Source organism: Malurus melanocephalus, unplaced genomic scaffold (genome assembly GCF_030028575.1).
Source record: "Malurus melanocephalus ecotype Western Australia unplaced genomic scaffold, MMel_1.1 scaffold_18, whole genome shotgun sequence".
Classification (NCBI taxonomy): domain Eukaryota; kingdom Metazoa; phylum Chordata; class Aves; order Passeriformes; family Maluridae; genus Malurus; species Malurus melanocephalus.
The window spans coordinates 1,075,442-1,100,714 of NW_026623250.1; the positions used below are offsets into that span (position 1 = coordinate 1,075,442).

At 39.8% G+C, this 25,273-nt stretch overlaps 1 protein-coding gene across 1 annotated transcript in view; it reads right to left on the bottom strand.

The window, feature by feature from the left end:
- The window catches only part of RNF180 (ring finger protein 180), a 126,983-nt gene extending 102,338 nt beyond the window's left edge, over positions 1–24,645 (bottom strand). The window contains 1 exon segment of the mRNA XM_057389579.1: positions 24,458–24,645. Within this exon segment, the coding sequence (XP_057245562.1) occupies positions 24,458–24,645 (188 nt within the window).
- Positions 24,646–25,273: the final 628 nt, after the last annotated feature.

The window sequence follows — 25,273 nt, forward strand, 5'->3', positions numbered from 1 at the left end:
CAGCTGCCAAGCAAACTCCTAATCTAATGACCCTGTATAGCTGAGGAGTGTAGTAGTCCAGAGCAACTTGCCACAGGTGAATCCCTTTAGCAGAGGTGAGATGTTGTCAGAGCAAAACCAAACACCTTCCTGCCCTAACCTTCCTGCCTAGCCCCTTGACAGCGCTGCTGGCTCTAAAACAAACCCACCTGACCACTCCTGAATCAGCACAGTTTTTATTTAGCCTACCAAATCAGTGAGAAATATGCCTCTATGAAACACCACATCAGAGCATCTTACCTACCAATCATGTAAGTGTTCCCCCAATGTATAGCATAATATAGAGTAACCCACAGTCTATTACCCACAGAACTATTATCTTTGCCTGGAATCACATGTAACTGCTTGAGACAAAGGATGACATAATTTCTTCCAAGTTTTTTTTTTTTTTTTTATTCCAACATATGGTCCTGAATGAGTCTGAATGTTCTGAATGTGTGGCTGGAGTCTAATTTAGGAGAAAAAAATAGATAATTAGGAAACAACTAGATGGAGGTATTTTCTAGTAGGAGATGTTTGCTAATGCATTGTATCAGAGAACCAATTGGAGTAACAGTGTTATTGAAGCAAAGTAAAATCCTTAGGGAAGAGGAATTGCTAAAAAGCAAGTAGAAACTATTTAGATTCACATATTTAGTAGTCGTAATCATGAATGCAGAAGTAAGAATACAATTACACTGGAAATTGGGAGTACTTTGATGTAAGACAGAATCCAGCTGTTCTTGTATTCCTAAAAGGACACCTGAATGAAYGTAAAGTGCTAGTCAGTGGGCTCTTAGCACGATCATTTCAAGAAATATGTAAGAGAAAGTAGGTATAAAAGAAACTGACCTGCTCTAGGAGAAAAAAAATGAGCAACAAAAGAAGGGAGAATTATGGCTTCATGTGCTGTGCTTAAATGGATGAGAAAAACCAGATACGCAAAGACAAAATCAAAATGAAAACTTGAAAATAAATGAAACAAAAACCGCATTGAGAATCATACTTTTTTGGTAAGAGAATGAAACAGATACTTATTCTGTAAAGGGGAGTGATGGTTAAATAATCATAGGTACAGAAAAGGACAAAACGGCTATCAAAGAGCTGTTTATTACCACTTAGCTAATGARCTTCCTTTAAAATGGTGAACAGACAGAAGAAGAAAACAAACACACAAAGAAAAATGAAATATGTGGATGTGCTGGATGACTTCACCAGGTTGCAAGCTCAGTTGCTCAGAAGCTCAGTTTTTGTTGGTTAAAAAAATCCTGATCCAAATGGTTGAGATTACTACTTCAAATGTGGAAAAGGTAAAACACATATGAAACATAACTTGAAAAGCAGCATGGAAGAACTTGAAGAATTTTAATTTTTTCAGTTTAATGTTAATGTTGGTTAAAGTGCTAGAAGAACCACTTTTGTGAGGGCCTGTGGGACAAAAATGTCAGTTAAGTATCCAAAGTTGATTTCTCCATCCAYCAAATAGTGGAACCCAATGTAATTTCCTCTTCTGGTAGAACAAGACTAGTAAACAAGGAAGAAAGAGGTTGTATGAGATACTGGCATCAATATGTCATCATCCTGCTTGATGTTCTTATTTTCAAACCACAAAATGGCCATTCAGTGGGGAAACTCTAGCTTTTCTCAACTTTGTTCTCTCAGYGTGGGAAGTCATTCCAGTACTGCATCAGCCTGTCTATAACAAGCTGCTGTTCAAGATTTTAGTTAATGGCCTGGATGGTGGAAAACAGAACATACTGTGTAAGTCTGCAGATATCGCTGGAGTAGAGAGAGTTCTAAATATTTTGGAGGAAAGAGGGGAGGACCGACATTCAGGATGTTCTTATTGCAATAAAGAGTTGAAACATTACTTCTGTGAATCACATTAAAAAAACCAAATGCACAGAATATTACCTTTATTTGTATGTATCATATTACTAAAGGTTAGGTTTTCTTTAAATTCATGGTACGAATATATAGACACATGGGAAAAAAACTTAATTAGCAGTCAGTGATCTTTGCAGAACTGAGTAACCCTGGAATTCCCTGTACTAAACTCCACAAGACAGAGATGTGTATGTATTTTTGAGGAATACCTGAGTAAGATTCTCATGATTAATTGAGTAACTGACGTGATTAGAAGTTATTTTAACTTAACCCAGAAAAACAAACCAACCTGGACAGATGAAATAAACTGTAGTACACACAGAGGAACAAGCAATCAAGCACAATCACATATCATAGAATCACAGAATTGCAGAAATTCATAATATACTTCCCTGGTGGAAGGGATCCACCAGGATCATTGAGAAAAACTCCTGGCCCTGTGTATATATGTGGGGGAAAATCACAAAATTGTTTACTCTGAGGGGAATACTAATGGAATATGATGGGAGGAGAAGGGATAGAGTCTGTTATTATAGGACTACAATGAAAAAACAAATTTAAAAGAACAGTTAATGTCATATTCTGCTCAACAGACAATATTGTTACCGTTAGAAAGAGGATACAAAAMCACACCATTAAGACAATCTAAACAGGCAACACCAATTTATGCAAATGGAGAATAATTTTATCACACCAAAACAAGATATTCCTGATAATCCGTTTTTCCTTTATGGATTTTCTGTGTGGAAAAGGACTCCTGAAATTGTCTGTGAACTTTTTCCTGACTGTGTAAGGTATGGCAGTCTGCTGACTCCTTTTGTGCTCCCCCAGTGCAACTGCATTAGTTGTTTTCTTGGAAATGTGTCAGTGGAGACTCAGGCATGTCTGACCACCTGCCATTTGGTGTGAAATAGAGGAGTACAGTCTGCAGTGCTGTTTCATGAGGTGTGACTTTTCATTAGGATAAACAAGGATGGGGGGCTCCCTTTAACAATTCTAACTGTAAAATTTTTTTGGAAGTTTGTTTTCTGGGCTGAAGAGGCAAGATATTGGGGAACTTAATGTACTTTCCTTATTTTAAGACATTAGATTAGTAGAATGCCTGGTCCACTTTTCCTGTAAGGGCTGTTAAGAGAGTGGTTTGACACAAGAAAGCTGTGTGGATGAAAACCTTCCTTTAGTCATGGTGCTAGACTGCTCTCTTGAAAATAATGTGAACAACAATTATYAGGAAGATTACAGAATTCTTTATGACAGGGTATGAAGGATCAGCTGTTTGAATTCATGCTATGAAAGGGAAAAGAATGGAACAGAACATCATCCTGCTTACACAATTGCCAGCTCAGAGAAATATTCCAGTTTATTGTACCCAATCTGTACTTGAGAAGAAAAAGCAGTGGATAATTGAAGTATGGTATACAGAAGAAAAGGTAGTTTTTGAATCAACCACCTCTCTTCACTCCTAAACTCTGTATAATCAGAACTTTTCCCACCTCTTCCTGGAGATTTTATCAGATGTCAGTGGTAAAAAAAAGAGATATTGTACTACTGGCATCTCCTTAATGGCTGCTGTTTTAAAGTGTATCATAGTCCTCAATACTAAAAAACCAGATTGTTGAATCACTAATTTATAAGAAATTGATCCAAATCAAGCATGCAATTTATAGCTCTGTTTAAATTGCTTTAGCTAAAGCACAGTGTGAAATTCATAACTGGTTTAATACCAGAGCCAGCTACAGGAGGTCAGATAACAGTGGCTTTATGGCAAAAAGCCCATCAAAATACGTAAAATAATCTCAAGCTGCCAGTTATTTGTGCTGAACCAGTGCTGTGGTGTAATGTGGTGGTACTGATTTTGATCTAGTACTGGGAGCTCTAAAGCCAGACTCAGAGTGTCATGAAACTATGGACTGATGCCTTAGTTACAGTTATAATTGCAAGTACATCCCAACTGGTACAAAAACTYCTCTCTTCATGTGTCATGGTTTAACCCCACCCCTAAGTACCATGCAACTGCTTGCTCATTCCCCTGCTACCTGCTGCCCCTTCAGTGGGGAGGAAAATCAAAAAAGAAAAGAAGAACWTGTGGGTTCTACTCGAGATAAGAACAATTTGATAATTGAAGGAAAGAAAAATACTGTTATTGCAATCATATTAATGTAACAGTAACAGTAGTAATAGTAATGACTGTTGTGAAAAAGAGAGTGAGAGAAGAATAAAACCTGAAAGAAACCAGTGACGCACAAAATGAGGTCTTACACCCTGCTGACCAATGCTCAGCCCATCCTCCATCCTCCTGGGCTGCTTCCCCCAGTTTCCAAACTGGGTATGATGTTCWGTGGTATGTATGGAATATCCCTTTGGCCTGTTTGGATCAGCTGTCCTGGCCATCCTCCCTCACAGTGTCTTGTGCACTTTCTTGTTGACAGAGAACAGGAAACTGWAAAATCCTTGATTTAGAGTAAGCACAAATTAGCAAAAATTAAAACACCAGTGTGTTATCAACATTGTTCTCATGCTGAATGCATCACTGCACCAGCTAGTAGCAAGAAAATTAACTGTTCCAGCCAAAATCGCAACAGGATCCATGTTCTGATTTCTGCATTGGAGTTTGTCACCAACTCACGTTTGTCATTGCCAGAATGCATGAGCTGGGCTGCACCCTGGGGCCACGGGAATTAAACATCCTCCAAAATGTTATTTCATATTTACTCATTTTTAGACCGGGAATTTCAGTGATTCAGAGATTAAATCAGCAGATTACACTAGTGCAAAACCAACTGGGGCATGATGCCTTGTGGCATGARGTAGGAATGAGTAGACACAGATGTGCGTAGCATATCATGCACAATAAAACTAAGAAGCTCTTCTGGACAAAACACGGTTTATTGTTGGAGAAATGACAACTAAAATTATCATGAAAAGGAAAGGGAAGGGTCTGTGTAACACTCTACTGACTAAGACTGCAGCCAAACCCTTGGCTTTGCCCTGATTCTACCAGTTCCCAAATTGCCTGAACTGGACAGTATTCTGCAGATGACCCAAGAACCTCTGCAAAGCAAACTGAACATTGCAGGTTTTTTTTTTTTTTTTTAAATTATTATTCAAACAAGTGCTGTGTATTAAATATGCATTTATCATGCCCAGATAGTGTGAATATAATTTACAAGYGATTACATATTCACAGACTGGCAAAGGCTTTCCTAAAGTTAAAAAGATACTAAATCCAGACTTTCCTTGAAAAGAAAGGTGGTTTTGAGTGTTTTTATTTTTAAAATGAGTGAGATTTTAATGACTGAACAATAAACCAGGGGAAGCAGCTGAATGTTTATGAGCAGATTTAGAAATACGTCCAAACCTGCTGGTGAATATGACTCTTTATGGAGAAGTATAGTGAAATAATGTACCACAAAATTTGAAAAGGCTTTTCAAAACTGGGGGAGATGATTATTCTGAAAGTTACTATAATCCTTTAATTTTCCTTCTGTGGAATTTTCTACAGCTAAACACTCTCTTCTCTGTCTGTAAAGAAAAAGAAATTTTAGGAATGTAATTGCTGTAAATTAGAACTTGCAACTGAAATGAGACTAATTAAAACTGGATGTTGAGCAYGGGCTGTAACAAAATAACGAAATATTGGAACAAGTTACCAAAGTTTTGGGGTATTTTAAATGATCAAATGCCTTCAAATCAAAATTGGATAATAAATTATTTGGATAAGTATTGGGGTAATTGGCAGAAACAGAACAGTCTATGCCATGTAAAAGAAAGGGCTAAATGATCAGAAATTCCTTCAGGACTTAATTTTATCAATTTCTGGAAAAAAATGATTGGTTTTCTTCACTACTGCCAAACCCACACTTTCACTAGCTGAGGTTCCTGCATAACCAGCCATGGCACATTTTCTCACTTTATGGATATTGCTAATTTCAGCAATATCCCATTGCAGAGATCCTGTGCCAAGGCTGCAGCCTACTTTGGTGCCAATGTGAAACAAAATGAACAGACAAAAATCTGTGTGCAGAAGTGAAGCAGATTAACAAAATTTAGGCTATAAGAATTTGTATTTGTTTAGATAGAGGAGGAATCCTTTCTCTTACAGAGTCTGGGCAGTTTATCACAGAAAATTCTTGAAGTGTGCAACCATAAACCTTCAGATTTGCATACAATACACCTGAATTGCCAACTGATTACAGAGCGCTGCTTCCCAATTGGTAAGCAGTAGCTAAAATGTGCTCATGCACCGGAATCTACTTTTCCTTGGATGTACTTTCCCTGGGATGCCTTCATCTCTGGCCATTTGCACTTCCACTCTATTCCTGTGCCTCTCTAGTATTCCTGAAAGACATATTGTATCAGCCACCACCTTCTGGGTGCTAAGAGAGTTTGTCAGCATAGCTGTGGGCCTTTTCGCACATCTCATTTCAGTGTCCAAGAGCATTCCAATCAAATTCACTGGAGCAGTGTGAGCTGCCTGTCTTGGTTTATACTGATTGTGGTTACAGAACTGGGTGCTTTCAATGGCTGGTGCTTCCCAAACTGTTTAAATTGTGAATAGAAACTAAAAACTGAAGTAGCAATTAAATACATAAAAATGCCTACTTGTTCTGTTACTACTTTCTCTCCATTAGGGAAACACTTTCAGTTGTACTCATGTTAGCCTTATTTTTTTCCCCTCACGTCCATGAAATTCCCAGCCTGTAAATATTCATCATCTACAAAAATGTGTCTTTTACTTTACATCAATTGTGACCCCATCTCAGAATGATAAATAGTGGGTATGGGTAGCTAAAAATTGATCAGACATACATCTGTCCAATTTCTGACCATTTGTCAAAACCGGTCTGGCTTCCTGRGAAAAGATGATCCTGGAGAGTACACAAACATGAGCTTGCTGTCCCTTGCTCCTAACACATTGCCAGATTCTACAGTGTTTGACCTCTACACCTAGAGGAATGAGAAACTTACTGGGTATGAGCAGAAAGGCTGTCTGGAGGAGGGATGGCCTTTCTGTTTTTAACTCACAAGCTCCAATATGTACATGTATAGCAGACATGCAGCTATAATTGCTGTAACCTAAATAGAGTCATTCTGACATTTCCTTTTACGAAAGGAAATCCCTCCTCTGGGAAGGATTGTTCTTTAAGCTGTGACTTTCTTTGATGGTAGATTATATTCATTCCAGCCAACAATTTTCACTGTTCTTCTTTCAACGCTAGCTGTAAAATGCACATAACATAAATCCTTGACCAGGGTATTAAAAGTTCAATTATCAACAATTTAGTGACAAAGTTCTTCCCAACTTAATTCTGTTATGTTCCACAGATTTATTTCCATAACAGATTAACATCTCACTAGCTTTTATTTGTTCATTCATTTTTTTTTCAGTATTTCCACTCTGTGTATATGGGGAACATTTGGCAGGTTCCCAGCTAAACAATTACTTTTAGCAGCTTGAGTCAGCCAGGACACTTCTTCCATTAGACTACTGATGAACTGTTTCTTCCACAACGTGGAAATGGTTCTTGCTGTTTCTACTGTCTCTGTGAAACTGACTTYCTGAAAACTGTAATCAGTTGGTTAGAGTCCTCTTTGAATACGTACTAAGCTGGATTCTCCTGGTCCCATATGCATTCATTACAAATATACTTTTTACTTCATCAACAGAAAAATCCCCCTTCCCAGCCCCCAAATTAACAAGTTTGTCCTTAGAGAATATGACATAAATGAACATAAATAGAATTTCATATATAAATCTATTTCAATGTATTTCACTGGGACTGCAGTGCTTGGATCACTTCTGTTAAGACAAAAGCAATTTTTGAAAGATCCCACATCAATTTCAACCCATTTCAATGTTTCCAGGTGTACATGAGTGTATTGGCAACATCTCTGGCAATTCTATGTATTTCACTGCAGCCAAGGCAGTAGTTGAGATCTGGTTTAATTTTAGGATTACTTCCTGAACTGAAATGAAGACTAAGAGACAGCAAACTCTATAGGAAGATTACAAAATTCTGTTCACCAGGCTCAACCCTGGGTGCTGGAGCTGCTAAGGATTGTGTATTACATACTCCAAGGCTTCCTGCATTTTACTTATTAACTGATTCCTAATCACAGATGTCTGAAAGAAAAAACTAGAGGTGCCTGTCTGGAGCATCAAAATATGTTGGTTCATCCTAGCCACTGTTTGCACATCCATATTTAAGGAACATTCTCACCTATCTTTGTTCCAGGACTGCATGCTCCAATAATTCCCTATTGTGTCCATATCACCATTTAATGTGTTGATARGATTTAGAGATTTAACAGATTTATATGCTTCCCTAACGCAGGAACACCACTGAATGAGTGAAGAGTACTGATCTGTAACAGCAAGCAGGCATGCAGCTATGCGGTTTCATTCAGTAGCATCAAAAAAAGTAAGTGCCTGCCAGTTTTCACACTTTTATAAGTATTTTGCTGAATCAGGAGTTATCTTTAAGCATTCAAAAAGTCCCACTGTGGTCCCTGGAATCACTGTATTTTAAAGGATGTGTTTTGCTGCTGGAATTGTGGTCTTTAAACTCTTCACAAAAAGGCTTGCCAAAAGCAGAACATCTACCCTTCCACTTCAATCTCCATGTTATACCTTTTTGAAGAGAATTGGCATAACTTTTGCTTCTTCTGTGCTCTTTTTTGTAGCTATTAGCTGAATTCTAAATGGAAATCTCAAAATTTGGATTACCTTCCTGAAGCTGAGATGTACTTAAAAATTAATTAAACTAGCAGTTTTTGATTGCCAGCTAAAATACATTAAAGCACATTTTCATTCCATTTCAAAAGATGAAGTTCCTTTTTGACAGCTTGTTACCTAATGCATTCCACCAGACCAGCTCCTTTCCAGCAAATAAAATACATTTTATCTTTATAAAGATATGCATTGATCTAACTTCCACTGTTCATGTTTGAAGTCTTGCCTGYCTTGGACTAAGAGACTGCTGCCTGCTGAATTGGTGCAGAATTTTAACCTAATGKAAGTGTAGGAAAACTTTGATTTTCACAGGATTTTATGTACCAGTTCCATACTTTTATCTTCTGAGAAAATACTTTATTTTCTGTCCTTTTCTGGTTTCTTTCTCTGACTTTTACAGATAGTTTATATCATATGCAGCATCTACAGGGGCATCTACATTTTCATGTGCAATTGTGTGTTGGCAATTGTTTGACATGAYGCCACATGATGTCTTTGCAGAAAAAAATTGCTCTGCATTGTTTTCCTGAGCAAGTTTGTTGAGCTAGTTTTTTCCTAGACACATTTGCTCTTAGGTACAGAAACACTGATGGCAGAGCTGGCAGGCTTTGCTCTGTTATTACTGAATGCCCCCTGACATTTAAAGTGTAACACAGGAAAACATTATCATTGATAGTGATTTGTAAATTATACAAGGTTAGGCTTTGTTTAGTGTCATGGTTTTACTTAGTCCGATTTTTGGTGGTGGGGGGATGGGACCAAGAAACCACAAAGATGGCTCCTGTGAGGAAGTTCTAGAAGCTTTCTTCTTCTTCTCCAGCAAAAGGAGCCCTACCCCCTGTGTTTTAGATCCAATCCATTATGGCTCTGAGATTGATGGACAGGCTGACCATCAGGCCTGGGCCAACAGTTGCACAGGTTGGTTACACCTCTGCGATGACGTATTGTCCTGTACTTAAGAAGAATTCAAAACAAGAAAGAGGCGGCCGCCATGTAGTTTTAGGTTGTTAGTATTTAGTTTTAGTATCAYGCACTGGSGAAAAACAGAGCAGGAGGGTGAGGAGATGTAAGAAGAAAAAATGGAGACCCAAGATCACAGTAARGAGAAGATGGGATGGATTGTTGTTCTGTTGCTGTGGTGCTCGGACATGGAGAAAATAAGTTGTTCTCGAAAGGACTATTTCATCAAGGAGAGACCTGTAGAGAAAAGGAGAGCGACCTTGCTCTGAGGAAAAAAACCTGGCCTTTGGACTGGACTGAACTGATCAGGAGCCAAAAAGGGRGAAGAGGCTTGGCCCCCCCCACGATGTTTGAAGTGAGTTGGTGCTAAGAAGAAATTGTGTTCTGCGGGGAGGGAGAGATGCCCCCGCCCTACGTCTGAAGTGGATGCTTAGAAGAAGCTGTGTTCTGCCAGGAGATTTGTGATAGTGGTCTTATGCTGCTGAAACAACGCAGTGTGGCCTTGAAGGACATTCTTTCTTTTCTCCTATGAGGTAAAGAAAATACTCCCTTGCCATCAGCACTTATACACTGACTGTCTCTTGGGAAGAATAAACTTCCACAGCTTGGAGCTGTAAGAACRCTTYTCCTATGATGCTGGACRACAACTGTAATGAGTRGTTTGATCTATGTTAGACTTTCATTCCTGCCCCCCGTTGTATGCGGGAAGACATGGGGGGTGGAGAGGGAGRACCTGRGWAAGAGATGGGTCCCGGAGAGGATAACAGGTGTCTTAAAATGTCCGTTTTTATTTTTCTTCTCCTTGTAAATTTTTCCCTATCTTTGTTCCCCTCCCCGGTGCCGTAGTATTCTTAGTARTTTGTAGTAATAAATCTATTTTGCAACTTAAGTTATTCAGCCTGTCTGACCATTCTCTGGAGCACATACGTATCTTTCTCTCAATTATGTTATGTTATCTGAAAGCCATACATTTTCGTGTTAATTGGGCTTTTACTCTCCCTTCTTCCTCTCCGGTGGGGGAAGGGAGAGAATGTCGTGGGTATGGTGCTTTTGGCTTTCTGCACAGTCCAAACCACGAYGTTTTTGGTGCCGTGACTGGGATTGGGAAAAATCAGSTTTAAACCCASGACACTTAGGAAAAGAAAGAGTAATGACAGAACTTTAGGACAGTGGTGTTTAGAATGGTGCGTGCACCCCACGGTATGCACAAGAAAATTGGATGGACTGTGGAAAGAGAGTATTTTTATTTAAACTGTCTTCATTTTATTTTTACCTTATCATTTTTATTTTAAATTTAATGTGCATTTTATAATATGCATAAAACATTTGTAGAATAACACATTAATATAATGAATAAATAAACAAATATATAATCAGTGCAATAAAAAAATATTTAGAGCTGGTTGTTCTAAGATAGAATCCTAGTAAGAAACAAATGCCTAGTCTTAGTCTGTCTATGGCTGAAAACCTCTAGAAATTTGATAGAGACTGGTGGCCCTAGGAACTAATTTTTGGGAATGGGAATTAATAAGACAAATTAGGGGTTGCAGCTTGATTTTTAAAAAAAAAATACATATCCTACCACATTTAGTATCCAGTGACTGGATTAAGAGCCATGACCATATACCCACATTAGGAATTATCAGCCTTTTAGTCCAGTAAAGGATTCTGTTGTGATGAAAAGAAGATTTAGCCTGTACATATCCAAAACTTCTGGTCTCTTCCACAACTCATGGTTTGCCAGTCTTAAATTRCTAGTGTGGAGACAAGCATGCATTTTGGACCTTTGAAACCAGACAATTACTGCAACAAATCCAGAGAAAGATGTTAAATTACCACATCTGATCTGCCAGGAAGAAAAGTCCTGTCTAGTTTGGTTTATTCTAAATCCTCGGGAAAACTCTGTYCTGGTGCAGAAATTCTGCTTGCAATGGTTTATGAGATGGAGACCTGTTGGARCAAGTCCAGAGAAGAGCCACTGAGTTGATCAGAGGGCTGGGACACTTCTCCTGAGAAGCCAGTCTGAGAGAACTGGGGYTGTTCAGCCTGAAGAAGAGAAGGCTCTGGGGAGACCTTGTAGCAGCTTCCAGTACTGAGAAGACAGATGGAAAAGGGACTTTTAGAAAGGTAAGGAGTGATAGGATAAGAGGGAATGACTTGCAGCTAAAGRAGGGTAGATTTAAATTAGATATTAAGAAGATAATTCTTTACTATAAGAATGGTGAGGCACTGGAACAGGTTGTTTGGAGAGTTGTAAATGCTCCATCCCCAGAAGTGTTGAAGACCAGGATGCCTAAGGCTCTGAGTAACCTGGTGTACAGGAAAGTGACCTTGCATATCAATTGTTCTCCCTGTGGACTAATAAATCTTTATTTATTTACAGGAACTAAAATACTTTTTATCAAGAGAAAATTAGAGAGAGAAAATCTGGCTCTAAACTTCTATGACTATTTTTATCTATTTAAGAAATGAGCAATCAGTTAGTTTTAAATAACAGTGATAAACATGAAAATAAAATGTTGAAAAAAACCCTGTCCTCACTAAATGGAATRAGCTTCAGGGCAAAACTATCTTGTTTTTAAAATGATTGGAGCTTAATCTATTGCTTCTTTCTGAGATGTGAATATTTTTGGGGACTTGGCTTGTGCATATACATTAGTGGGATGTACCCATGCAAGCAGAAGCATATGTTTTATGAGTATTAAAAAAAAAGGTGCTTAAAATGCTTAGCAGAATCAGCACACTCAACTCTCTTTGGCTAAAACAAACACCAGTTGAGAACAGAAGAAAATAATTTTTCATTTGATGAAGACTYTTATTCCAAGAGTCCATTTATTAATTGATTTTTGCTTACCACAATCTTTATTTTAATAGTAGTTACGAARAAAAACGGTATTGAGAAGCTGTCCCTATATATGTGGAAAACCTATTGCCATTATAACCATAGAACTTGCACTAGAATCAGTGGGAATTTTCTGGAACATTTACATTATGACTAACTTCATTCCTGCTGTGATCACTCCATGAGCACCATCCTACGAGGAACTGGAAGATCCACCTAAGGTAYGAAGGAAAACAATAACCTAATACAGAAGAATTAAACTTTTTTTTTAAAGATTTGCTTTTAGTGAGCCTTAACAGAGGACAAATAAAAAATGGAGAAATAAGTACCATATACWTACCATTACCAGAACTTTGTTTGAGTAGTCATCATTTAACAGCAGACAAACAGATTTCTTTACAGGTTACAACAATTCTAGAGTGAGCATTGATTAAACCAGCACCAGAATGGCATGACAGCAAAAAATGGAATATGCCCGGTCAGGATTGTAGCTCTGACAAAGGTGATTCTGTGGGCAAAGAATGATCAGTACAGGGTCACAGACATCATGGAGAAGAAATGCCATRATTATCTCAGAACAGTTTGTAGTTATTTTAATGATCTTGGATATGCATTTTTACACTACCGGTGCTTTAAAGGAATGACACACTTGCATTCAGTATCTTGCAACTGATGGTATCACCTTCATTTGCATCTCATTAACAAAGGTGGGGCATCCTTAATTAGATGAAAAAGATGCAACTATTATTGTGGTAGAGAGTAACCAAAAAACAATTCCTCTTCGACAGCATTTTTTTCAGGCTACCTTCTTTCCTCCATTCAACCAACTTAAAGATGGAATAATGGATTATCATGTACAGCAGCCAAGATCTTCATCTTGCACTCAGTGACCAGCTTCAATGGCAGTGAGTGCTATATTTTTGTCTTTGCCTATGTGACTGAGGATACTGAATTTTATTGTCACAGACTCCATTGAATTTTACTATGTTCTCAGGTTTGTTATAATTTGTGGCCATTGATAATTACATTTTGATTTAACTATCCTGATTTACATCAGCTAGGAAACCAAACTCACAGATCTTAATAGTTAGATTTATTCCAACTAAATTCCACTGTTTTTAATCCGGGAACATATTTTTAACTTTTAAATTTAAATACTRATATTAATTTCCATCTGCTCTCTCAATTAAAAAATATGGCCAATGCTATTACTTACTGAAAAGGCTTCTCTATCTAACCACCACAAAGACAGGTGCAAGACAAACCAAATATTGAACAGACATAGGTGTTTGCTTCAAACTATATGCCTTGACTAAGATAGTTCAAAGAGAGAGAAAAGCTGTTTATAGAACTAGTTACTGATAATGCTCTTACGAATTTGATACTGGAAACAGGAACTAAATAACTTTGTCAGGTGAAAATTTCACACTTACGGAAGTGAAACCTCTCAGGAGAAAGCACTTTGCAGGCTTTTTTTAGTGGGACAATGTTCAAACTGTCACAACAGAGAAGAGCTTACAGAACTTTGTTATGATGTGAAGGGAATAGAGTAATTCTGTTCAAAAAAACCTACAAGAAATAAATATAAGAGGCAGATAAAATAAGGATATAGAAGTTATTTCTAGGCTTTTCCTAATGTACAATCTATTTTCCTAAAGTATAATCTATTTTTCAAAGGAATGGGCCCAGAACTGAAAACAGTACTGAAAGTGAAGCTTTCAGGGGGATGATCACTTCCTGAGTCCTGCTGGCCACACCATTGCTGATCCAGGCCAGGATGCCATTGGCCTTCTTGGCCACTGGGGCACACCCTGGCTCATGTTCAGCCACAGCAGCTCTCAAGCCACTCCTCCCCCAGTCTGTCTGGAGTGGCTGTGACCCAGATCCAGGACCCAGCACTGAGCCTTTTGGAACCTCCTGCAGCTGTGACCTCAGCCAAGTGATGGAGCCTGTCCAGGTCTCTCTGAGAGCCTTCCTATCCTTGCGCAGACCAACACTCCACTTGAGCAGATCAACCCTCCCACTGAGCTCGGTCTCATTTACCGCGGGTGCACTCAATTCCCACGTCCAAATAATAACAAAGATGTAAAACAGGACTGGTCCCAAGGCTGAGCCCTGGGGAGCACCACTAGAGACCAGCCACCATCTGGGCTTAACTCCATTCACCGTAATTCTCTGGGCCTGGCCATCCAGCCAGTGTTTCACCTATCAAAGAGTCCACCCATTTGAGCCACGTTTTTCCAGTGTCCAAAGCTTCAGTGAAGCCCAGATAAACTTCCCACAGCCTTGCCCTTATCTACCAAGTGAGTCACTACATCACAGAAAAGGATGAGGTTGGTCAAACAGGACCTTCCTTTTATAAATTCATSGTGGCTGGGCCTGATCCCCTGGCTGTCCTGCACGTGCAGTGTAATGGCACTCAGGATGATCTCTTCCATAACCTTGCCTGGAACTGAGGTTGGGCTGACAGGCCTGCAGTTCCCTGGATCATCCTTCCCACCCTTCTTACAGATGGGTGCTACATTTGTTAATTTCCAGTCAGTTGGAACTTCTCCAGTTGAACAGGACTGCTGGTAGATGACTGAAAGTACCCTGTGAAATTTTCACAAGTTTCCTCATCCCTCTGGGCTGGTCACACCGGGCCCACAGACTTGCACAAGTTTAATTGGCACAGCAGATCAGGAATCATCTCCTCCTGGGTTCTGGGGGCTTCACTCACCTCTCCATCACCAACTTCCAGCTCAGGGAGCAGGGTACCCTGAGGAAAACTGGTGTAGAATTTRAAGACTGAGGCAAAGAAGGCTTTAGGTACCGGTGCCTGTTCCTTGTCCCCTTCACTGCCCTGCATTCAGCAAACGATGGAGACACTCCTTGACTCCCCTTTTACCACAAATCTATTCATGGAAACCTTTTCYGTTTTTAACTGTAGTGTCCAAAATATGTTGTAGTTGGACTTTGGCCCTTCTAGTATTTTCCCTACATGACCTCACAACATCCTTGTAGTCCTCCCAAGTCAGCTGACCTTCCTTCTGGAGTCAAGAGATTCTCTTACTTCGGTTCCAGCCTAAGTTCTCTGTTAATCAGGCTGCTCTTTTTCCCTGGTGACCTGTCTTCCCCACCTTGGGACAGTCTGCTTCTGAATATTTCACAATTCCTTTCTAAAGCACATCAGCCTCCCTGCACTCCTTTGCCTTCCAGGACTGACTCCCAAGGGACTCTGTTGATCYAGCCGCAAACAGGCCCAAGTCTGCCCGTCAGAAATTCAAGGAGGAAGTTCTGATGGTGCCCCTCCTTGCTTCAGCCAATATCGAAACCTCAAACATTTCTGGTGCTCCAGACTGGCAGGGAGCAGCATGTCACCCACCAGTCCTTCTCTGTCCCCAAACAGAGGGGCCAGCAGGGCACTCCTGAGGAACCTCCCAGATGCTTCCTCTGTGCTGTGCTGCGTTTCCAGCAGAGATCWGGGAGGCTGGAGTCACCCATGGGTGTAAGGGCTCCTGGCAGCCGCTTGCAGAGCGCCCCGAGTGCCCCTTGGCCCTGGCCGGCCGCTCTGTGACAGAGTCCCCATGGTCAGTGCACCCTGCTGACCTTCCCCAGCCTTCACCCAGCGGCTCTCAGCCRTGTCATCTTCATCATCATCACCAACCTCAGTACAACCAAAGCGCTCCTGAATACACAGCGCTGTCCCACCACTTYCCCTGCTTCACCTGACTCTTCTAAAGAGCTTAAAGACACCCATTGCCACACTCCAGCCATCAGAGTCATCCCACCACGTTCCCATGAGAGAAATCACCACAAAGGAGGTTGCTGCGACAGTCTGAAACATGAATCCTTAAATGAACATACAAAACTTGACTCGCATAAATAAGAGAATGGGTAATTATTTTTGTGGCAATCTGTTGTGTGGTTTAGAGCCACATATATTATTAACTTGAATGATACTGCAGACACAAGGAGTCATAAATGCCATCTTTGTCAACTCTAGCCTCTCTTGCAATAATTAAATACAAGGAAATTTGTCCCCATGATGGCAAYGTTAATCTGACATTAAGGTAAACAAAAACTATGTGCATTTATGCAGAAAACAATTTATTTTATTTTTTGCCTGAAAAGCCTTAGCCAGCATAATTACTCACTGCAGTCTTGTACAAACTGAAATGGAGAATGAGTAAAATGCAATTGAATTCAAGAGTGATATTATAATATTGATTTCTTACTAAAATGCCATATAGTGCAGAAAAGGACTGAAAGAAAGTGAACAGTAGATGTATGGCTGCAGTGCTAATTTTCATGGAGCCATCTTTAGAAAAACCTAAGAATAACTTTGCTCAGTTAATGAATAAACTAATTTTTTTTTTATGGTTTACATAATCAGTGTTGAGTGGGGGGAAATAGAATGTCCCATACGTATGCAGAGGAAAAGGAATAAAGAGGCTTTTACCATGTTCCTTTTTCTTCTAGAGGAGATGGACAGAAACAGGTGAAACYGGCATTTTACTCTCCCCCCAGGAAAAGTGGAAAGAGAGAAATTAATTGCTCTTCTCAGGGACATAATTCCACTCTTCTTTACAGTAATGCAATTGTGCATTTCACCAGAGTACAGGTTAAAAAAAGCTTGTCTAGCCATTCATGACTAACATAAAATTTGTCCTATCAAGGCAAACTGTGATGAACCTTGAGGGATACATGATGTACTGGATATATAAAACATAACGTGAGTCTTTTGTACGAACAGTCATTAAGAGAAAATTATTGGAGAGGATGGAGAGGAAGGGTCTGGTTTGTTAAAATTTCCTTAACACCTTGTTTTAAGTTGTTTTTCGGTTTTTGGGAGGTTTTTTGTAGTGGCAAAGACACAGATGCTACAATGATGAGCTCTTGGATACAAGTAATTGCAGGCAGCCTATAACTAACTTAGTAAATTGCTAGCTTTTCAACTGAGTTCATTGCAACATGTGCCTACAGGCAAGATTTTGATTCTCAAAAAGCCTACTTGTAGATGAAGATTCCTTAAAGTTTTAGCAGGATATTGCACAATTACCCAGCTGTAATACACCATTCATAGTGTGGAGGGCCTCAAAATCTGATCTCGTCTGCTTAGGTGAGATTAAAACCGAAGAACCTCTAATTAGGTGATCTCAGGCTAAAAAAAACACCATCAGTTTTTACTTACTTTGAACTTAACTGAGTGACRACAGACACTGTGAAGAGGGAGTTCAGATGACTCAGCTAGAAAGGGAATATCGAATGTCTGTGGCAGGTGTGATAGAGGTCCTGAGAGCACAGAAATTTTGCCTGAAGAATTTGTAAAGATGATTAATGGGATAGGAGACTAGAGGGGAAAGAACCRGAAAACATTGGGAAAGAATTAATGTCAAAGAACAGCATCAGCATCCAAGAAATAACATGAAACCTGCCATACTCTTTTGCTAGTGCTAAGATTTGATTAAAGCTCACTTCAGTGTAGCTTCACTAGCTTTACTCCATTGTAACAGACAGGATCTGTATGGCTTATCTGGATAGTAAACTCACTCATTAGGTTATGTAATGTGTTACTGTCTTTGTGCTTCCAAGTGCCATGTTAGCCTAAACACCTAATTGCCCCCTTGGTACGGTTTCCTTTGCTGACCTCCTTTAGGCCATCTGGTGAATACACTGGAAATGAGATGGGGGGACAGTGGCCTAAGCTACTCATCTGTATCCTGGCCTTTTCCACTGTCTACCTCCCTGGTCAACTTAAGAGAGCCCACATTGCTGCTGTGATGAATACACAGAACTGATTGTTTCCTAGCAACACTGAGGGCACATCTAAGATCTGTCTGGATTCACAGACTGAACTCTGTCCAGCAGGTTTATTTTGAACTGGCTTAATCCATACAAAGATAACCAAGATGAGGTAGTAGTGCTGTCTTTCATCACTCTATACCCAAAGCTCCAGGATTTTAAAAACTACTTGAAAATAGGCAGTAATTCCCTGAGGTTTCTAGCTCTACTGATGGAATTTGGTAGCTGAACTGCTTTGGTGAGAACAGGCTAAGAAACACTCTTCTTAGCATCTGGTCGTAGAAGGACTAAGTGGTTGCATGATCAAGGCATCAACTTTTGTGTATCTGTTTTTKGTGGGTCTCCGAACTCCTTTCGTTGTATAGGAACATGGGGTGATTAACTTAACCTGAAGCCTGTTAGTTAGTAGAGTGCTTAAAAGTTAATGAGTGGCCACAATTAATGAACCCTTATAAAATGGCATCAGGTGGGGGCTGCTGCTGTAGGTGCATTCTGCCCTACGCTATATCCCTGGCTGTAACACTCCAGCTGCCTTAAGCACTAGCATTTGTGCCTGGCACAGAGATTGTACCAGGAAATCTCACAAAGAAAAAGAAGGCATTTGCAGCTGAGTAATTTCTCAAGAGCACATTTACTTCCAACAAAACCCCACCAACTATACTCCCTTAACAAGGCCCCGGATTCTTTGGAATACGTGGTGGTTTACAATTGCGCCAACTAATGCCCTAGGTAAAGGAGATTAATAGATCAGCAAAGACAATATCCTCATGGCCTTTGTCAATGTCACTCTAAAAGCAGAGCCTGTGTGGGCCTCTGTAATGCCATGTGACTCATCCCTGTGTAGATAAAACAAATTGGTTTTCATTTAAAAGGATAAAGTTAGTTAGCAAACACAAGACCTTTATTGTCTAGATATCAGCCTGCTTTTTTCCAGTCGTATTTTTTAAATAATAGTATTATATTCATTTCAATGTGAGACAATGGAAAGTAAATTATAATAGCATGTATTTAAAAAAAAATTGACATGGATTAATATACTATTGAACTGCAGGCACTACTGTTAAGCTCCAGTCTGTGTGCATAAAATTAGAGAGTTTATATCYTTTATATGTGATAATTTTGAAAGTCTAGCTTCTGTCTTTTTTGATAAGAAGAGAATGATATTATGTAATTTACTTTTAATCTAATGTAATATTGAAGTTCTGACATGATAAGAGAAGAAAAAGTTATCAGTTTTTATACCTGCAACTCAATTTTAAGATTCAAATGCTTTAAYTTGTTTTGGAAAATTTTGATAAACTCATTTAGATTGGCCTGTAGAAGTCTAACTAGAAATGTTTTTTCATAATTTGTTATTCTTATAGAATAATTTGTTTCTTACTTTGTCTCCTCTGAAGTGAAATRCTATACATATATAAAAATAGCAAAAATTATCCCTGTGATAAAAATCTTTAAAGCATAAAGATCTCCTTAAACTAAAATTTATTTGGAAGTCTTTTAATGTTCATTGTATTAAATTCCTTCTCATTTAGAAGCTAGTCTTTTTTTGGAGGGAGGCCAGGGGATAGGGAAAACAAAGAAAAAAACCTTGAATGTGTCTGCAAAAATGTATCCATAAATAAAGTAATGAGAGAAAAACTAGAAATTATTGCAAAGCTTGGAATATATTGGCTCTCCTTGTTTAAACAGTCATGCAAATATTGTATGAAACTTGTGAAAATTGCTTAAGATCTAGAATACTTCTGGAAGATGGTATGTATTTTCAGCATATACTTTGAGCTAGTTATGTATTTTGCTATAAGATGAATGTGAATGTTAAGCCAATAAATGAAATAATCTTAATTAACTCTAAGAAAAACCCTGTTTTAACTAAGAAGCTCCTCAGTGCTAGTCAGCAATTTTAGAATTGTATATTGGATGTTATTAAGATGATTTATTTCGCAAATGTTAGTTGAGAAAATATGAATTGCGAGCGAGTATTTTTAATTAGATCACAAATATCAGAACACAGTTTTTAAAAAACCATTTAGGCAATATTCTGGATTCTTGGGACCGCATTGCACCACAGAGGTAATTCTTAACCAGCTCCTAATGCACCAGTTCAGTGCTCGGCTCTCCCTTGTCTCTGACACGGATGTGCTGATAAAAACCTCAGCTGAGCTGGAACATTGCTTTGTTCCACACAGCATGATTACAGATGACTAAGTAGATTCTCCCACAGTTTCTCTGGAGTCAGGTCCATGCTTAGCAGCTTTAGTATCAAGAATGTGCACAAATGGTTAAAAGACAGCTCCTCCTTCAGCACAGCTGCACTCTGTTTCAGAAGGGGCAACACCAAAGATGTAGCCTAAAAGGTTTCCCAGACTGTCAGAATTCTGAGAAGTTTCTGCAAACTTCTGAAAACTGATGTTCAAACATGCTTAAAAGTCTTTTTAAGCGGAGGGAGGATATGAAATCAAACGTCTTTTAAAACTGATCTTATACCTCTAGACTTGTGTAAAAGCTGCCCCTTGATTTAGACAGCAGGCATCTCTAGTAAGAGTTTCACTTCAGTGATATTGATTGAATATACATAACACTTGCTAATTTTAAATTAAATGTTTACCTACTCTTCTACTACTTCTAAGACTGAGGCAAAATGTATTATCCCCTTTTTTGAGCTGTGCTGAGTTATGTTGTAATTTTAGTTACTACTGTAAGCTCTTGGCAGAGAAAGACAAAAGTAATAAATATACGTGCATGTTATAAATAATTAGTTTCTGTCTTTAATAAAAATGAACATAAGGATAGCAGTAAGGCAGATGAATGGAATGAAAGGAGCTAGCCACCAGCCCACAGTTTTCTATGACAATGTCAAGTGGGATATCTGAGGCCATGGAAAATATGTTTAATGCCATGGAAAACATATTAGCCTTGCATTTCAGTATTCTGAGATGGTAGTTATTGCTGCTTCTTCCAGATTATTCCTCTGGGTTGCCAGGACCACATTACCGATCTGGTTCTATGTATGCAATAGAGAAAGAACACAAATCTGACTCTGTGTAGTGCAGAGATACCAGAAGCTGAAATAGCAGCATGTGAACCCAGCTGTACCATTCTCAAGACATCTTAAAGCCATGAAACAGCACTGCTGCTCAGACATGTCTGGTATGGAGCTAACAGATGTTTCCAGGCCTGGCCTTCAGTGCCATTGTTCTGTGTTTGTAGAACAGGGAGTGCTAAGGAGCAGCTTGAGAGATATCTCAGTGCTTTTCAGCATTTAACTCATCCCTGTAGCTGAGTGATGTGCTCATGCTGTTGCCTTTGTTAGATCCCAAGTAATTCTTACAGGATTACAGGAATCTCTACTGCACAGCTCCTAGTGGGCCACAGCTGTTGACTGGCTGGACAAGAGTATATGGTGAACTACCTAGCCTACTTCCKTGTTCTAAAAGAGGAAAAAATACTAAAATGGTACAAAGGTGATTCAGGAATTGAAATTTATGCTTTCTTGTGGTGTCACTGTGTAGCAGTGTTACAAATACACTTGTAGTGTATTTATTCTGATCAGACTTATTACAGGATTTGTTCATTTTTTTGCCTCCTCAGAAGTAYGAGTATCCAGGATTTCACAAACTGGCTATACCCTGAGATGGAACACAGGGAACAGTTCTGCTACTGGTACTGAATGTCATTTAGTTTCCTGGCTGATTCACCTTGCCCACCAAGTCAGGACCGAACAGTTTACCAGATCTGGACTCATTTTGATCCAGAACAGTTTGGCCGAGAGCTATGCAGCTACAACACTACCTTTGGCCTTTAGCTTTTCCATTGCCTTCTAATATCTTTCAGTCTTTTACAGGATAAAGCCTAATTTTTTTTAAGTACTATGAAATATTTTRTGCTTTATGAAAGGTGGGAGCAGGTGTCCTTAAGTGAATCGTATAGTTAAATGCATGTGCTTGCGTGAAGAGTATGTGTTTCAATGAGACAGGCACTTCAGAATTAAGTTCTTGTTTGCTTCTCTGTATTTTAAAGTTATAGTTGTTTCTCAGAAGGTTTTGTGTCATGTGGAGTAGTGCTAATTTCTTTTGACTATACTTCCAAGGTGCGAAAGGAGAAAATTCAAGAAAGCACTGTTTGGTAGGTTGCCTCTTTTCACATCTTTCCTTTCACCTTCTTGGAACTTCTCTCACAGAACACTGTACATACTCTATCMGGTTTAATCAACTGAAATAAGAAATTTCCTTCGCTCCCTAGTTCCTTAACCCTTTCATTTTGAAACCATTACTCAAATACAATTTATTGAATAGCACAAATTCTGTATCTTATCATGGTGAAAAGTAAAAAAAGCCCAAGATTCAAATYGTTTTCAATCCTAAGTACAATATGCAACCACATGAACAAAATGCTGTGATCCAATTATGGCATTTCAGTTTTACTTTGACTAATAGATAATACAGTTATAATCTGAAAGCATCAAGAATGTCTAGTCTWTCCTTTCCTTTTTTTGAGAAGTATAGAATGAAATTGCTCAGAARAGGATCTTCTGGCACCATTGTTAATGCTTTTTCTTTTTGTAGTTACTGAGGAGCCCCTTATTTGGTGAAGCTGTGTCTTAACTGAATAACATTAATGTTTTAATTTGACTTTTTAAGGCTGTGTGATGTTTTCATTTACTCTCAAGTCAGGTTGGATTGTATGAAAATATRTTTTTCCTTGAGGATACTCCTAAGTGCTTCACCTATGTTATCTAAGGACATTAGGAAATCATTTAGTTGCTTAAAAGTTTAAGTGGAATTTTGCCGTTTAAATGCTTAGTAGAAYTAAAGACACTATCACGTCAAAAGAGTGAATTTTCCCTTCGTCTACATCTTCCACCACCTACTCCCTCCCCTTCTTCCACAGTCGCCTAAATTACTTCTCAATTTAATTCAGAGAAAAGTTACTTTCAAACAGAAGAAAAAAAAAATATCAAAAACTAAAGTCGATTTAAAATATTTTAGTTGAAAAAGGACCCTGTTTTCTTTTGACGTTTTCTTATTGGATTTCTCAGCAAAAAGTATCTGGGTCTGACTTCAATTGGCCGCGCTAGTGCAAAACATCTCTGGAAACAATTTCCCCAGCAGCCTGTATCCCCTGTGGCTTTGAAACGCTAATTTCAGGATAATCTAGTTAGGCTAATGACTTGCCTACTACCATGCAAGAAAGCTGGGAAATCTGAGATTTCCCTGCTTCTCAGAGTTTCGCTTTTATTTTTTTGCTTTTTTTTTTTTTTTTTTTTTTTTTAAGTCAGGCTAGCGCTAAACAGTAAAAAGCACAAACTTTTATTTCACTGAAGGAAAACAGTCTTTAAGGAGGTAGCTGCTTAGAAGCCAACAGAATGGTGCATTTGAGGAGGTATTAAAAAGAAAATAGGTGTTGATAATGAAGCCGTAATGCATACTTAAATATCGATTACATTTCATCTGTGTCTCAACAGCATTAAGTCTTCATTCAGTMGGACAAATATCTTGTAAATGTTAGTGTGATCGGCTGAGGTAACAGGCATGCAGAGGTGCAGCTCTGATCTACTAATCCAGGTAAGCTCTATGCCTTGATCATTTATGTAGGAGATCACCAGCCTAGGGGGGAGAAATGCAGTCTGCACCCCTCGTGAAGAGGATGTGGCTGGAATCTGTCCAAACGTTTTGAAACTCTCTCAGGTGTTGACTGAGAGAAAATGAAGGAAACCGAAGGGTGGGCAAAGCAGACTGTGAACCTCATCTCAAGTTCAATTACGTTAGAATCAGCAAATCTTCCTGTTAAGGAATTACTTATTTGGCTTTCTGCGTTTACTGAATTTACATGACAGAATTACAGGGCAGGGACTGTAATTAAAGACCTCACATAATCAAAACTACAGAGCTGCAAGATAGTGGAAAACCTATCACACAAGTTGTGTTGGAGAACTTTCGTTTGCCTTTCAAGGACAGATACACTTAAACCTGTAAACAAAACCACTATTTTTTTTTCTTTTTTCTTTAATGACGACAGATTTTTCCCAGGTTTGTGATTATTARTTCTATACACTGGATAATAACCAATTTGCTTATGATGTACCAATCTGATATTATTTTTTTTTTATTTAAGATTGTTCTCAGTGGTACTTTCCTCATTTCACTTTTAGACRCAGCCTTCTCCCCTCCTACTGGAATGAAAGACAACCTACAACGGTTTTTGTTTTGTTTTGGGGGTTTTAAAGTCTTTTTTACCCCTTCTTTTCGTTGCTGTCGCTGCTGTTACTGTCCTGAGAGGACAGTAATTTCAAGAGAGGGCTGTACCGTAATTCGCTCCTCGGGAGGGCYGGGAAGCAGTTTTGCCATTCTTCGGGGAACCGGGTGGGCGAGCAGCCGCACACCGGCACGCAGCCCCCGACTGCAGGGCGCTGGGCCAAGGGCATGAATCATCACCAGCTGGGCTTTCATCGCTACAGCACTCACCCGCGGCTGAGCGGGAGCCCTGTCGGGCTGAGCGGGAACCCTGTCGGGCTGCACAGGGGTTCCCCCCGAGACACACAGCAGCGCTGCCCCGCGCTCCCGCTTCCCCGCCCCCGCCTGGCGGTGCCGCTCCCCGGGCACCCCGGCAGCTCTCTGCCCGGGGACAGGGCCTGCCAGGGAGATGGGCTGGTGGGGAGAGGGCCGACCCGCACGGTGAGGCCGGTCCCGTGCCAGCGGTGCCCGTGCGCCGCGCCCTCGGGCGGCCACCTCCCGCCTGCAGGTGGCGATCGGCACCTCCAGCGACACCCGCTCGGCGCCCCCAGCCCAGGCAGCCCGGCTGTGTGCTGCTCCCCCGGCACAGCCAGGACTGCGTGCTCACAGAATGCCCTCTGTGCTTCCTTCCTCTCCCCTCCGCCCGGCGCCGGTCCTAAGGGGCAGCCCAGAGCCGCCGCTGCCGGGCGCGGAGCTGCGACAGTGTTTGTAGAGGGTGGGGGTGGAAGCGGAGTGTTTGAGGATTTGTCCGCTTGATTGGTGTCCCCCCAACGGGAGGGGGCGAAAGGGAATGACACCTGCTCCCACCGGACGATGGCG